Genomic DNA, 16,093 nt, shown 5'->3' on the forward strand with positions numbered 1-16,093 from the left:
AGTCTTATTCCACAGAAATCAATGTTTTTCTTAATATATAAATGAGCTTTTAAGATCTATGGGCCGGACATAGATCTGCATGTGAATCTGCCTCTTGAGATAATAAATGAGAGGGGCTACTACTAGTGTGAGACATGTTATGACTGACAGGCTGTCTCACACTAGTAACAGCCCCATTTATTTCAAATAATCTCAGGAGGCAAATCCTCACGGAGATCTATTTCCGGCCCATAGATCTTAACAGCTCATTTACATATTAAGAAAAATGTACATTTCTCTGGAATAAGACATCGGATCGTAGATATCTAGGTATCATTTAATTTTACGTTTTATGACCTGCATGCCCATATAGTCGGCTTAGGAGGGTCTGTCCTACTGACATTCACTTTGCCACATTTCTAAAGCCAATGTTGCCTAAAATGTAATTTATGATCTTATAAGTCTTTTGTGTGTACATGTTACACGTACACTCGTACTTATGACATGTACATGCGCTGACCATTTGGTGTGAGGAAAAACAGACATAGCCAAATGAAAACTTTGCCTGTTGTTTACCTAACAACATACCTTCAAATAAATGTGTGTGTAGTGTTGCAAAAACTGACTACAATGAATCATCCTAAATTTCAGGACCATGAAGAAGGCAACTGGGGTCAATTTGTCAATAATGTAATAGACAGTTTGCCTAAAAGGGATTGTATCAAGACCACTCCTGTTTAGGTCTTCAAAGAGAAGAGTTTTATTTGGAAACCCCATCTTAAGGGTACATGTACACAGAATAACCGGTGACACTATAAGACCGCCAATTAGTAAAAGATTGAATACATGTTTACACAAGCAGACCAGGGTAAATGATGTGCACTGAGCAACCTGTAATGGCTCACACAATGCACATAGGCTGCACAGTTATCAGCAATAATAGTCCTGCTTATACAGGACTAAGTATCAGAATGGAGCGCCACACTATTAAAGCACCTACGGCTTTGGCGGATAATGAGTTTTCATGTATACATTTATTACACGGCCATTCAATTGTAAAACTCATGTAATGCAACGTTTGCCCAAAGAATGGAGAGTTCAGCTCACCTTTGCGCACCATCTTAGCTGTTCGGAACTTATTAAAAAACACATTTTAGAAATTGTTCAAACTTTTTTTTAAATTTTCCTTCTATATTTTTGCTGCTAAATATCAGAGCATTTAACAGTATTTCTGAAATTCCATACACAGGCTGCTTAATTTTTCCTTGCAGATTTGAACAAAATTGTTTTCGAAAATCTACAGCTGTCAATTCTTTTAAGATTTTTGGTGTTTTTCACCCAAATTACCGTATATACTCGAGTATAAGCCGAGATTTTCAGCCCAAATTTTTGGGCTGAAAGTGCCCCTCTCGGCTTATACTCGAGTCATGATCGGTGGTGGGGTCGGCGGGTGAGCACTGTCATATACTTACCTAGTCCCGGCAATCCTGGCGCTCCCCCTGCCCGTCCCACGGTCTCCGGGTGCCGCAGCCTCTTCCCCTGAGCGGTCACGTGGGACCGCTCATTAGAGAAATGAATAGGCTGCTCCACCTCCCATAGGGGCGGAGCCGCCTATTCATTTTTCTAATGAAGCGGTGCCGGTGACTGCTGATAGAGAAAGAGGCTGCGGCACCGAAGACCAGCTGTCCGGGGGAAGGAGCGGGACGCCGGGAGCAGGTAAGTATGACATATTCACCTGTCCTCGTTCCACACGCCGGGCGTCGCGCCATCTTCCCGGCGTCTCTCCTCACTGACTGTGCAGGTCAGAGGGCGCGATGACGCATATAGTGTGCGCGCCGCCCTCTGCCTGATCAGTCAGTGCGGAGAGACGCCGGGAAGATGGCGCCGAGGAGCTGCAAGCAAGACAGGTGAGTATGTTTTTTTTTTTTTTTTTATAGCAGCAGCAGCACAGATTTATGTGGAGCATCTATGGGGCAATGGTGCAGAGCACTATATGGCACAGCTATGGGGCAACGGTGCAGAGCACTATATGGCACAGCTATGGGGCAACGGTGCAGAGCACTATATGGCACAGCTATGGGGCAACGGTGCAGAGCACTATATGGCACAGATATGGGGCAACGGTGCAGAGCATTATATGGCACAGCTATGGGGCAACGGTGCAGAGCACTATATGGCACAGCTATGGGGCAACGGTGCAGAGCACTATATGGCACAGCTATGAGGCAACGGTGCAGAGCACTATATGGCACAGCTATGGGGCAACGGTGCAGAGCACTATATGGCACAGCTATCTATGGGGCAACGGTGCAGAGCACTATATGGCACAGCTATGGGGCAACGGTGCAGAGCACTATATGGCACAGCTATGGGGCAACGGTGCAGAGCACTATATGGCACAGCTATGGGGCAACGGTGCAGAGCACTATATGGCACAGCTATAGGGCAACGGTGCAGAGCACTATATGGCACAGCTATGGGGCAACTGTGCAGAGCACTATATGGCACAGCTATGGGGCAACGGTGCAGAGCACTATATGGCACAGCTATGAGGCAACGGTGCAGAGCACTATATGGCACAGCTATGGGGCAACGGTGCAGAGCACTATATGGCACAGCTATCTATGGGGCAACGGTGCAGAGCACTATATGGCACAGCTATGGGGCAACGGTGCAGAGCACTATATGGCACAGCTATGGGGCAACGGTGCAGAGCACTATATGGCACAGCTATGGGGCAACGGTGCAGAGCACTATATGGCACAGCTATGGGGCAACGGTGCAGAGCACTATATGGCACAGCTATGAGGCAACGGTGCAGAGCACTATATGGCACAGCTATGGGGCAACGGTGCAGAGCACTATATGGCACAGCTATGAGGCAACGGTGCAGAGCACTATATGGCAAAGCTATGGGGCAACGGTGCAGAGCACTATATGGCACAGCTATGGGGCAACGGTGCAGAGCACTATATGGCACAGCTATGAGGCAACGGTGCAGAGCACTATATGGCAAAGCTATGGGGCAACGGTGCAGAGCACTATATGGCACAGCTATGGGGCAACGGTGCAGAGCACTATATGGCACAGCTATGGGGCAACGGTGCAGAGCACTATATGGCACAGCTATGAGGCAACTGTGCAGAGCACTATATGGCACAGCTATGGGGCAACGGTGCAGAGCACTATATGGCACAGCTATGGGGCAATGGTGCAGAGCACTATAAGGCACAGATATGGGGCAACGGTGCAGAGCACTATATGGCACAGCTATGGGGCAACGGTGCAGAGCACTATATGGCACAGCTATGGGGCAACGGTGCAGAGCACTATATGGCACAGCTATGGGGCAACGGTGCAGAGCACTATATGGCACAGCTATGAGGCAACGGTGCAGAGCACTATATGGCACAGCTATGGGGCAACGGTGCAGAGCACTATATGGCACAGCTATGAGGCAACGGTGCAGAGCACTATATGGCAAAGCTATGGGGCAACGGTGCAGAGCACTATATGGCACAGCTATGGGGCAACGGTGCAGAGCACTATATGGCACAGCTATGAGGCAACGGTGCAGAGCACTATATGGCAAAGCTATGGGGCAACGGTGCAGAGCACTATATGGCACAGCTATGGGGCAACGGTGCAGAGCACTATATGGCACAGCTATGGGGCAACGGTGCAGAGCACTATATGGCACAGCTATGGGGCAACGGTGCAGAGCACTATATGGCACAGCTATGAGGCAACTGTGCAGAGCACTATATGGCACAGCTATGGGGCAACGGTGCAGAGCACTATATGGCACAGCTATGGGGCAATGGTGCAGAGCACTATAAGGCACAGATATGGGGCAACGGTGCAGAGCATTATATATATGGCACAGCTTTATGTGGAGCATCTATGGGGCAACGGTGCAGAGCATTGTATATATGGCACAGCTTTATGTGGAGCATCTATGGGGCAACGGTGCAGAGCACTATATATAAGGCACAGCTTTATGTGGAGTATCTATGGGGCAACGGTGCAGAGCATTGTATATATGGCACAGCTTTATGTGGAGTATCTATGGGGCCATAATGAATGGTGCAGAGCATTATATATGGCACAGCTTTATGTGGAGCATCTATGGGGCCATAATGAATGGTATGGAGTATCTATTTCTAATTTTGAAATTCACCGGTACCTGCTGCATTTTCCACCCTAGGCTTATACTCGAGTCAATAAGTTTTCCCAGTTTTTTGTGGCAAAATTAGGGGGGTCGGCTTATACTCGGGTCGGCTTATACTCGAGTATATACGGTAATGGGGGAAAAAAATAATATAAAAGTGCATCAAAAGCACGTGTATTTTCCGCAGATCTTCTCCTGCCAACAATCTGTTTTTTTGCTGCAGAAAAATGTGCAGCATACACTCAATGTGCGCACATAACCTTATACTCAAGGGATACAATTTTCAGCTTTAGTAAGACAGAAAATGTAGTTTCCAGTGCACTAAATAACGCAAACGATGCTAACCACCAAACTTTATTAAATCCAGTCTTCAGCAGTGATAAGAATTTCATTTAGAAAGAGGTTTTCTTCAGGAGAAATTCACTTTAAAGTGAGTGTGAGCTTATTCTGGATAGTAACAGTCTTACAATTGAACTATTTCAGAGTTTTGTCTGCACAAGTGTACAGTACTTTTACTATAAACTTTGCCATTATTTCAGGTTTTCAGAGACTTAGAACAAATAGGATCAAGTTTCTTGGTTTTTTTTCCAAGCATTTAAAACCTTTCCATTTCTTTTCAAAAAATGTTAAAATGGTTCTCCAAAACTTGATGGCTTATGCCTTCTTAGATTGTAAAGCAAGGAGTCAACTGCACACTTAACATTTTTTAAAAATGGGTTGCAGCCTCCTGCCAAGCGTTGTGCCACCATCGTCTACCAGGCACAGGTCCATACTTAATAGCTGTAGTGCTCAGTATTTTAGCTCAGTCCCATTCACTGAACAGGATGTAGTGGTGTCTGGGTAAACATGTCAGAGTTTTGCAACCCCTAATAACTGACTGTTTATGCTAAGGATAAGTCACTGATTTAATGTCCCATACAAAAGTATATCAGAGGCCGGACACCATGTACCCTGTATACCTGAGGCTGGGTATTATGTACCCTGTGTACCGGAGGCTGTGCATTGTGTACCCTGTATTCCACAGGTTGATCATTATGTACCCTGTATACCAGAGGCTGATCATTATGTACCCTGTATACCTGAGGCTGATCATTATGTACCCTGTATACCAGAGGCTGGGCATTATGTACCCTGTATACCAGAGGCTGGGCATTATGTACCCTGTATACCTGAGGCTGTGCATTGTGTACCCTGTATTCCACAGGTTGATCATTATGTACCCTGTAGAAAAGAGTCTGGACATTATGTACCCTGTATACCAGAGGCTGATCATTATGTATCCTGTACTGTATACCAGAGGCTGATCATTATGTACCCTGTAAAAAAGAGTCGGGGCATTATGTACCCTGTATACCAGAGGCTGATCATTATGTACCCTGTATACCAGAGGCTGGTCATTATGTACCCTGTATACCAGAGGCTGATCATTATGTACCCTGTATACCAGAGGCTGATCATTATGTAACCGGTAAAAAAGTCTGGGCATTATGTACCCTGTATACCAGAGGCTGGTCATTATGTACCCTGTATACCAGAGGCTGATCATTATGTACCCTGTAAAAAAAAGAGTCTGGGCATTATGTACCCTGTATACCAGAGGCTGGTCATTATGTACCCTGTATACCAGAGGCTGATCATTATGTACCCTGTAAAAAAAAGTCTGGGCATTATGTACCCTGTATACCAGAGGCTGATCATTATGTACCCTGTATACCAGAGGCTGATCATTATGTAACCGGTAAAAAAGTCTGGGCATTATGTACCCTGTATACCAGAGGCTGGTCATTATGTACCCTGTATACCAGAGGCTGATCATTATGTACCCTGTAAAAAAAAGAGTCTGGGCATTATGTACCCTGTATACCAGAGGCTGATCATTATGTACCCTGTATACCAGAGGCTGATCATTATGTAACCGGTAAAAAAGTCTGGGCCTTATGTACCCTGTATACCAGAGGCTGATCGCTATGAACCCTGTATACCAGAGGCTGGGCACTATGCACCCTGTATACCAGAGGATGATTATTATGTGCCCTGTATACCAGAGGTTGATCATTATGTACCCTGTATACCAGAGGCTGATCATTATGTACCCTGTATACCAGAGGCTGATCATTATGTACCCTGTATACCAGAGGCTGATCATTATGTACCCTGTATACCAGAGGCTGATCATTATGTGCCCTGCATACGAGGCTGATCATTATGTACCCTGTATACCAGAGGCTGATCATTATGTACCCTGTATACCAGAGGCTGATCATTATGTACCCTGTATACCAGAGGCTGATCATTATGTGCCCTGCATACGAGGCTGATCATTATGTACCCTGTATACCAGAGGCTGATCATTATGTACCCTGTATACCAGAGGCTGATCATTATGTACCCTGTATACCAGAGGCTGATCATTATGTACCATGTATACCAGAGGGTGGGCATTATCTAAAAGAAAACTTCAAACTGTATGGCACTAGGCCTCCAGAGAATGAAATTCACCACTAGATCACCAGGGAGTGAATGTTATCTTACAAGTAAAAAACTTTTTTCTTGTCAAAATGTTGGAAGTACACATTTTAAAATATTGACTATAGGTCTGCGACTAAAAAGCTGTTTGATTATTTTCATTTAATGTCCATGTATTTTGGTGTGCTGAAAACGAAAAAAATATTGAAAAAAATCCTGGACGTCAGGATTTGCCACAAAATGCAAAATTCTCTTCAAATTTAGTATATTTTTCTCAATTTTTGGTATTTTTTTTATCTTAGGGTTTTGAAAGTCTAAATTACTATTAATTAATTCACATCAATGCATTGAAAATATACAAGACCCTGACTACAAAAAAAATCGTCGGACAAATGCTGAAAGCATTTCAAGCTTTAGGTTGCCTGATGAGTTTGAAAGTGCATTTCCTCCATTCCCACCTTGACAACTTTCCTGAAAATTTGGGACCTGTGAGTGAAGAGCAAGGTGAACGATTCCACCAGGACATTAAAGAGATGGAAAGAAGATACCAGGGAAGATGGAGCATTACAATGATGGCAGACTACTGTTGGACGATTCAGAGAGACATTCCAGATGCTACTCACAAGCGTTAATGTACCAAGAGAAGCCTCACAGGGAAGAAGAATCGATTTTAGTGTGTGTTAGTGAGCTCATTGCAGTTAAAAAATGATTTTCATGAAACAATTGTAATAAAAAATTAGTCTATTTTCATTTATTTTGAGGTACTGTCTTATTTAACATAGTTACTTAAATTGTCAGAAAACGTGATGTCCTATGACAAAACGGAGGTTATTTTCGGATTCAGCACACTTAAAAACAAAGATTATGTGGAATAACCAAAACAGCTCTTGAAAAAAAATTTTTTGCAGACCAATAGCTATTGGTCAGGGCAGAGTATTAAGTCCCGGCCGCTCTCTGACGTCATACAATAGTGCAGTAATAACAATATATATCATATACTGTATATTTTGCATAACTATTTAATGTAACACTTCACAATGCTCAACTCAAGGCATAACATGTTTTAAAGGCAAATGTGATGAATAATTGTCAATGATCTCATCTCCCGTACCTTGCTATTAGCATTTCTTCAACTGAAAGCTTTGAGAGCCATTTTAAAGCAGCATATATGTAACTGGAGACATGTTTTGCAGTCTGTAACCTTTTACCCTTCCATAAGGAGCAAACAGAAGTGTCAAATAACGGTGTTTTATTTGGGTATCTATATGCAGCTAGATATCTGATATAACTTAGAGGGACAATTTGGAAAAAAATGAAGCTTTGGACATTTTCTTGTGCCTTCAAAACATAATTTATGGAATATGGAGAGCCATTAAGCGGGTCGGGTACATAAGGTTCTGCTAAATGTTGTTAGTGAGGAAAAAGTGATAGGGCTTAAATTTCTCACTCTTTCCTTCAATCAATACGAGAGGCAAAGTTTCATCTCTGGGGCCACTAATGGCAGGAATTGCTGGAGCCAGCAAATGAGTAATGTTAGACCTCTGATTAGATGATGAGGCCATCAAGAACCTCATGTTACATTGCGCTTTGTTCATGTGAACTGCGAAGGGTGAAGGAAGCTCTGTAACATTTTTCTTCTCTTCCAAACAAAAGCAATGCAACCAATAAAAGAAAAAAATTCCAGCGCGTCTAAGATCAGAGGCCACAACAGAGATTATGGAATTTTGTCTTGAACCCTCCATGAAACAAATTTTGCAAGTGCCCAGCAGGATCGAGCCTGAAGTTGGAACCCCATTGAGGATCCCTGCCAAGGCTGTATTTTTTCTATGTCCTTTCTTACCATTATGCATCCAAAAAAGGAGCAGAGACTAATCATTTCCTTATGGACCAAGAGGAGGAGGAATGGGCAAAGAAACAGCAGGTACGTAGAGGATCATGCCACTAAGCACTAGACATTGTAAATAATTCTAATTAGTTTCAGATCCAAAGTCACATTCTACAGAAGAGAATCTTGTATTCATTAAACTAAAAAAAAAATTATATTTTTAAACTTTTGAGTAAAATTCTCAGTAGTTTATCAGGTGATACGAGCTGACATAGCAGATCTATACAAGGTAGTTAAGGATGACATACCTAATTAAAAAGTGAAATCTGCCTTTCTTATAGTGTAAGAAAATAAGAAAAGACAAGGCGGAAAGAATAGAGAATGGACTTCTCACAAATCTATGTTCTTTACTGTCAGGCTACATTGACATTACAGCCATAGCTTCCATTCATAACACAACCATGATGGATCCTATTTCAGACAGATCCTGACAGACCCTACTGAGGTATAATGGGGTCTTGTCAGGTTCCTAACAGGGGTGAAACTTTTTTTTTTTTACATCAAAAGTACAAGAACTCTTGATGACCTAGCAACAATCCATGAAATAATCCTAGATTAGTAGGTCCAGCCATTACCTGGTACAATTTAGTATCTCAGTATTGTACGTTCCTCAGCCATTAAAAAGTAAAATAATAGAGTTTAATTCATCATGTAGTCCTATAAAACTTAACGAGGACTGTCAAAGGTCCTCTATAGTGGAGGTTGTCATAATGCCTGGGATATCTATTAGGGCTTGTATAAATCAGATGAGTGCCATTTGTGGTTTTGACTGATCGCACTCATTCCCATGTCATTCTATAGGCTCTGTACATGTCCGATTTTTTTTCCTCGTACCAACTGGTCTGAGCAAAAAAAAAAAAATCACAGCACACACGATTTTCCTCCAGGAATCAGATGGCATTCACCCATTCATGTCTATAAATTAAATTGTAAGCTTGCGAGCAGGGCCCTCATTCCTCTTGGTGTCTGTTTTGATCTGTGTTTATTGTTATTCTGTAATGTCTACTGTCTGTACAAGTCCCCTCTATAATGTAAAGTGCTGCGGAATATGTTGGCGCTATAGAAATAAAATTATTATTATTGTCTATGGGTCTCTAAAAAAATTGTACCACACCTGGATAACATCTGAGTGCTGTCTGATTTTCACGGACTGGCATAATAGAGTGGAGAAACTTTTTTTTTCTTTTCTCTCCACTTCAGTGAAAATCAGATCCCACTCTGATCAAACTCTGATGCGAGTCTGATTAGCATAATCAACCAATGTTATCGAATGGAGAGAAAATGGTTGGGTGACCCTTGTCTTACCAGGATATATCAAGTTACCTACATATAGAAAATTGGTATACAGTAATTGCCATGTTACAGATAGGGTAAATATTTGTGCTAATCGCATAAAGCCAGCTTCAGATATTGTTCCGAATGGGTTCATCACCATTTTATTGATGCATTAGTCACTTCGAAATTTTTAGATAAAAAAGGAAAATAAAACTCAAAGAAAAAAAGGAATATTATATTCAATATCCAATTTTCTATTGAAAAAAAAAAGGAAAAGATGTCCTGTCTACAAATGGCTGTCAGAAAGAAAGTCAAGCAGGTGAATCTATGAACACAAGTTCAGTGATTCACATAATACAAGCGAGTCACTGTCAGAACTGTACAGACGTAGTGAAATGTGGGAGACCTCAGCGTGGACTCTTGAGCAGCCTGTCAACACAGTAGCACGGTTATCGTAACGTACACACTCCTGTGCCTGCTTCATAGATAAAACTCTGACATTTGGTTTAAGCCTACATAATGAGGCCAAAATCTAGTTCTTTGAGATGTAGACATTTACTATAGCGCCTAATGCGGTACAAGCTTACCGTATATACAGTATGTAGGATTGGAAAGTTTTTGCGTCATCTGCTCTACTGCCATCATCTCAACATGTAAAGACTATATATTATATTATACTATACATTAAATATAATAATTTCAGTGCTGTATAAATGATGCCGGTAAATGGTTATTACACAAAATTATTTAATAGAGTGCATAACGGATGGTCACTACAATTTCGGCATAATCACCGGGACACTTCCTTCATGATCAAGTGCTACACTTGAACGTAGAAGAATTACTAAATCGCATATTATCGAAATGTGTAAAACCAGCTTAGAAATGAGTTTTGTGCCATTTATACATCATTTTTTCACCATCCTTATATTATACTTTTGTTGATGGTTAATATTGCTCTTCATGTTAACTCTTAATTGCGAGGTAAAGCTATTTATAGTAAATAGATATTTATGGGAAATTTACAGATACGAAAAATACATAACAGAAATTATGATTTCTTGAAAAATAGAAAATGTCACATAGCCTGGATTATAGAAGACAAAAATAAAGCTCAAATTTCTTTCTTTTATCAGAAAACTGGTCTCTTTAATATCTTTGGTTTGCTCATCTTAAATTGTGAACAAATAGAATATACCAAAAAGAAATCATATACAGGCTAGTTAGTCTAATCACTGCAAAAATAAATAAATAAAGGCCAAGTTCAGTGCTGGTTTTAGAATCATAATCGAACATTGACTTTAAAAAAAAAAAGACAATTTTCTTACAAATAATAATTACCTAAATAAAATTTTATAAAATCTGGTAACTGATATGTAATGACTTTAATATCTTTGGTTTACTCATGTTACATTATGAATAGGTTATTAATATATAAATAGAAAAAGTAAAATATATATATATATATATATATATATATACACACACACACACACACGTATATACAGTATATATATATATATATATATATACATACATACACACACACATAGAGAGAGCGAGAGAGATAGAGATATAAATATATATATGCTAATTAGTCTAGAAAAATATCTATTATATATCCATATACTTTATATATCCATATATTAGTCTAGCTTGAATATAAAAAAAAGCTAAGCCCAGTGCTAGTATTGCATCACAATAATACAGAAGAACTATTAAAAAAAAAAGGATGACATTAACACAGAAATTTTCTAGCTAATAATAATAATAATCTGAGTGGATTACATCTTTGCAATTCTAACAAAAGATGTTGGGTCTATGGTTGAGACACGGTGGTAAGCTCGGTTGGAGGTCTATGTGATCTGGGACCTGATCCAGCTATTGCTCCACAGCATTAATAGGAATTTTACAAGTGCAGATTTCATGTTGGGCTGTATTCACACAGCTGTAACATGCAAAGTAATGAGTGCCCAAAAAAAGGATTAGATTAGCCATGGGAAGCAGAACACCACATCTTTGGGAAATGTTTTTCTGGTTTCCCATGAAGGCATCCACTCCAATTTTGGGCCCTGTAGATACATTTCTCAAACTGATCGGTAATACGATGGTGCCTTGTGGAAATCTCCAAGCTTTGAAATGGGTCCAGTTTATTTACCATATGAGAGGAGCTTTTTGTTCTGAACACTAAGAAGTCTCAGTTTTATGAAAATGAGTAATACAAAAACATTCACAACCTGGGAAATAGTGTATAGTAAATTTACACTTCTACAGCTTACCTGAGAGCAAAGCAACATGACTAGCTCCACCACCGATGTACTAGACTTCATGCAAACGAGTCCTTAAAAAAAAGAAATACATAATAAATAACTACATTAAGGGAAAAAAATCCTCGCTAAACAATATAATAACATGTATAGATATTTCTTAGGTAGGTAGGTGGGATACAATTAGTAACCCTGTGGAGAAATCAGCACATTTTACATCTGTATTTTTCTCTTTTGCTTATACGTTCCTCACCGTTGTTTGCTGTAGTGCCGAGATGGCGCATAATATAATGCACATATGACGCTTCACACTTGCTCTAAACTAACACAAATCTACCAAGCAAATCAAGGGAGTTTACAATATACAAAAAAAAGCGCAAACTCCTCGGAGAAGCCAATTTCTCATACTCAAGTATACGGTACATTACATGACACAATCTCCAATGATATTCTCAAAACTGTGTAGACCCCATAGAATACAAGTAACCAAAGTATTTATCGCCCACATTTCGACTGATTTACTGAACTAAAAGGTTTTACTTAGGGTCAATACAAAATCTATTACTATAAATTGTTCTAATCACTTATTATAGGATATTCTAAATAGTAAGATGTCTTATAAAATGTAAATATACTGCACCCAAAATGATTCCAGTCCTGTATGGAGCAGCAGATTAAATTATTTTACACTAGAAATTATATACCATACATTTGCTTCTTTTGTCTGAACGCTTCAGCTCGTACATTAAATTTTTCTGCTAATTGATCTGAACAAAGGAATATCGATACCCAGGGCCTTCTCAAATTCAGCGGCCTCCCTAGCGAGGCGCCCCATGGTAATTGCAGAGGCGAAGATTGGGAGACCGTTATTTAATGATATACAGGGCACAGGAAGCAAAGGGTATGTGCACCCCCAGTCTTTTAGATGTCGGAATACCCGCTAAGTTAAGTAATTAGAATGCAGCATTTTGGATGAGTTTGTGTCTACTATTCATGATCATGGGCACATTAGCTGCTTCAGGTTTCCAAAGAAGCAAAATGGCTAAAAAGTTCAAAACGACAGAAAGTTGTTTTTACACTGATAGGCATATGTTCATTCTTTTGGCGTTTTTGTTTAGCACTTTTTCAATCGAGTTCCAAGTGGAATCCACCTGGAAAAGACATTGTGAGCACATACCCTAAAAGAGGAAAATTGAAGAATAGTATTAAAATAGAGTATAGACTTCCACAAAAGACGATAAGGGCCAGACATCATTATGGGTCTTTCTGGTGAGGCTGAGGCAGAAAAAGTGTGAGAAGCTCTGCTGTAAAATTATCTGACAATGGGGAATGTAAATCTTAAAACGATCGCTAGAATTTATCAATTATTTCCTTTTTCTACATAGACTGAAAAAAATAAAACAGCAGTGGTGATTGACTTATATGGATATAAAGACTTGTTTAGTTAAATGCAGTCTAATGAGAAATATGCAGCTTTTAAGAGGTTAAAAAAAAATTAAGGACAGAAATTGGATGTTAAAACTGTGTTTATATCACAAATTATCACAGGTTTTGTCCATAATAGCAACTGAAGATACACTCTAATGCCTAATTCACATTTAAAGAGTAAATAGATATATACAAAGTATAACCTTATTTTGCTTCCTTCTCTTCGAAACATCAAGCTGTAACAATGCTTCAAAGTCCAATTCATGCTACTTTAGAAGCTGCTTTCATCTGCTGAACACAAAGTCCAGCAGTCTGTGTGCCAGAATTCCTGTCTGAGCATTGGAGTTAGAAGCAGAGGCTCAGATAGGGAAAGTCTCGTACACAGACTGTTGAAACACAGTGTAGGGATTTTTCTGAGTGTTTCTACAGAAGTATGAACTTGATATTGAAACTGCACTGGAGAAAATACTCCTAAGTATTTAATCAACATTCCCAATCCATGTTTTCATGCTAAAGTTAGATGTGTATAGTTAGAATATTCTCAGATAGATAGATCCTATGTTAGGCAAAGTAAAAAATGACATTAAGATGTGACAGGGAAGGAAGAAGTTTATCCAGCTCCACAGTTAAACAAGGCACGGTTTAAAATCATGAAGTCTTTATTTCCAGAAGAGTTAAAATCAATAGAGAACTTCAGTAATACAAAATATAGGAAACCAAATCCTCTGTAATGGAGGAGTAGTAAGGGGGACAAAAAAAAATTGAGGCTACAGATGCGTTTCGAACACAAGTGCATTTTTTAAACACAATGCTGCAAAAAAGATAGGAACCTTATGAAATGCATACAATTAGTCTGAAACAAGTGCAGGTGAGTACGGATAGAAAAAAAAAAAAGGGATGTTTGGAAAAAATCATTACGATGAAGAATAAGAATTGTCCCACGCTAGGCACCTTCAATAGGCAATAGACTATTCCTTAGCCTAGCTAATCACAATGCAGCTTCCAAGCAGCTGAGTAAATGGTTATCCTTTAGTGGCTTTTTTAAATGCGGTCATATTACATGCATGACTTGCACACATGCTGTCAAAAAACAATCTTTTACGAATACTGATAACAGTAAAACATATAATATTAAAAACTTCATGAACTGCAACACTGATCATGTTATTAACGAATGCGGAGCCTGCAATGTAAATTATGTCCATAAGAGAAGCTTATTATATTTTCTCTGTAAATACCAGAAGTACCTTCTGGTCTGAATCTTGGGAGGGAGAAAATGTTACACCATTAATGCATAGATTTACTAGCCTAATAATATTGCTGTTCTTCTTTACCTTATTTCTATTTTCAAACTGGTCCTTATGTTTTCTTCGATGTAATGATTTTTTTTTCAAACATCCCTTTTTTTTTCTTTTCTCTTTACTCACCTGCGTTTGTTTCAGACTAACTGTATACATTTCATAAGGTTCCTTCCTTTTTGCAGCATTGTCTAAGAACGCACTTGCGCTTGGTAGTCGCAATTTTTTTTTTGTCCCCTCTACTCCTCCATTATAGGGGATTTTGTTTCCTATATTTTGTATTTTTTTTATTTTCTCTATTGATTTTGAACTCTTCTGGAAATAAAGACTTAATGAGTTTAAATCACATCTCTTTGCACTGTGGATCGGAAGCTGATCAACTTCTTCCTTCCCGGTGTCTAACGCCGTGCGGTTGTGTGGATCGCGGGCTTCTGTGCAGATCGAGCTACATTGAGGGGTGAGATTGTTTTTCCTAGATTCCTTGTTTTTTTCTATTCACATTAAGATGGGACACAACTTGTGATCATCATCTGATCTTGTAGAGATTCCGCTTATGAGAGTTTTTTTTTTTAAGTTACAAGCTAAGCAGTGCAGTTACTCCTAGGCAAGATGGTCCATTCTGCCACATGAAAAGATACCAGTTCACATGGGCCATATCTGATCATTTGTGGTTTGGATTTTTTTTTATAGTATATAGTAAAAACCTAGTTACACACTGTTGGAAAAAATATGCAGACTATAGCTGCAACACAGAAGGTGTGTAACTTAACCTAATATGTAATTTTGCCTTAAAGGGTATGTACACTTTTATAAAGCAAGTACTAAGAAAAACCTTAAAGGGAACCTGTCACCTCGTTTTTTCGGTATAAGATAAAAATACTGTTAAATAGGGCCTGAGCTGTGCGTTACAATAGTGTAGTTTGTGGACCCCGATTCCCCACCTATGCTGCCGAAATACGTTACCAAAGTAGTCGTTTTCGCCTGTCAATCAGGCTGGTCAGGTCGGATGGGCGTGGTGTCTTCCCCCAGATCTTGCGTAGTTTTCCGTTGGTGGCGTAGTGGTGTGCGCATGTCCAAGGTCCCGAATCCTGCACAGGGGTGTGAAAATAGCAGCGATGTCCGTTATTCCATTGGTGGTCGGTGGGCGCGGCCATCTTGCTTTGGCCGCGTGTGCGCAGAAGCGGCGCTCTGCTGGCCGCGGCTTCAGGAAAATGGCCGCGGGCATCAGCGCGTGCGCAGATGGCTATCGCGGCGGCCATTTTCGTGAAGCCGAGATGCGAACTCTGCTTCACGAAAATGGCCACCGCGATAGCCATCTGCGCAC

General features: G+C 40.1%; 1 protein-coding gene across 6 annotated transcripts in view; it reads right to left on the bottom strand.

The window, feature by feature from the left end:
- The window catches only part of NBEA (neurobeachin), an 838,139-nt gene that overhangs the window by 405,715 nt on the left and 416,331 nt on the right, over window positions 1–16,093 (bottom strand). For all 6 annotated transcript variants that reach the window (XM_077298228.1, XM_077298226.1, XM_077298223.1 and 3 more), the window contains one exon: window positions 12,056–12,117. In XM_077298228.1, the coding sequence (XP_077154343.1) occupies window positions 12,056–12,117 (62 nt within the window). The remainder of the gene's footprint in view (window positions 1–12,055; window positions 12,118–16,093) is intronic.

The sequence above is a fragment of the Ranitomeya variabilis genome, chromosome 3, assembly GCF_051348905.1.
Source record: "Ranitomeya variabilis isolate aRanVar5 chromosome 3, aRanVar5.hap1, whole genome shotgun sequence".
NCBI lineage: Eukaryota > Metazoa > Chordata > Amphibia > Anura > Dendrobatidae > Ranitomeya > Ranitomeya variabilis.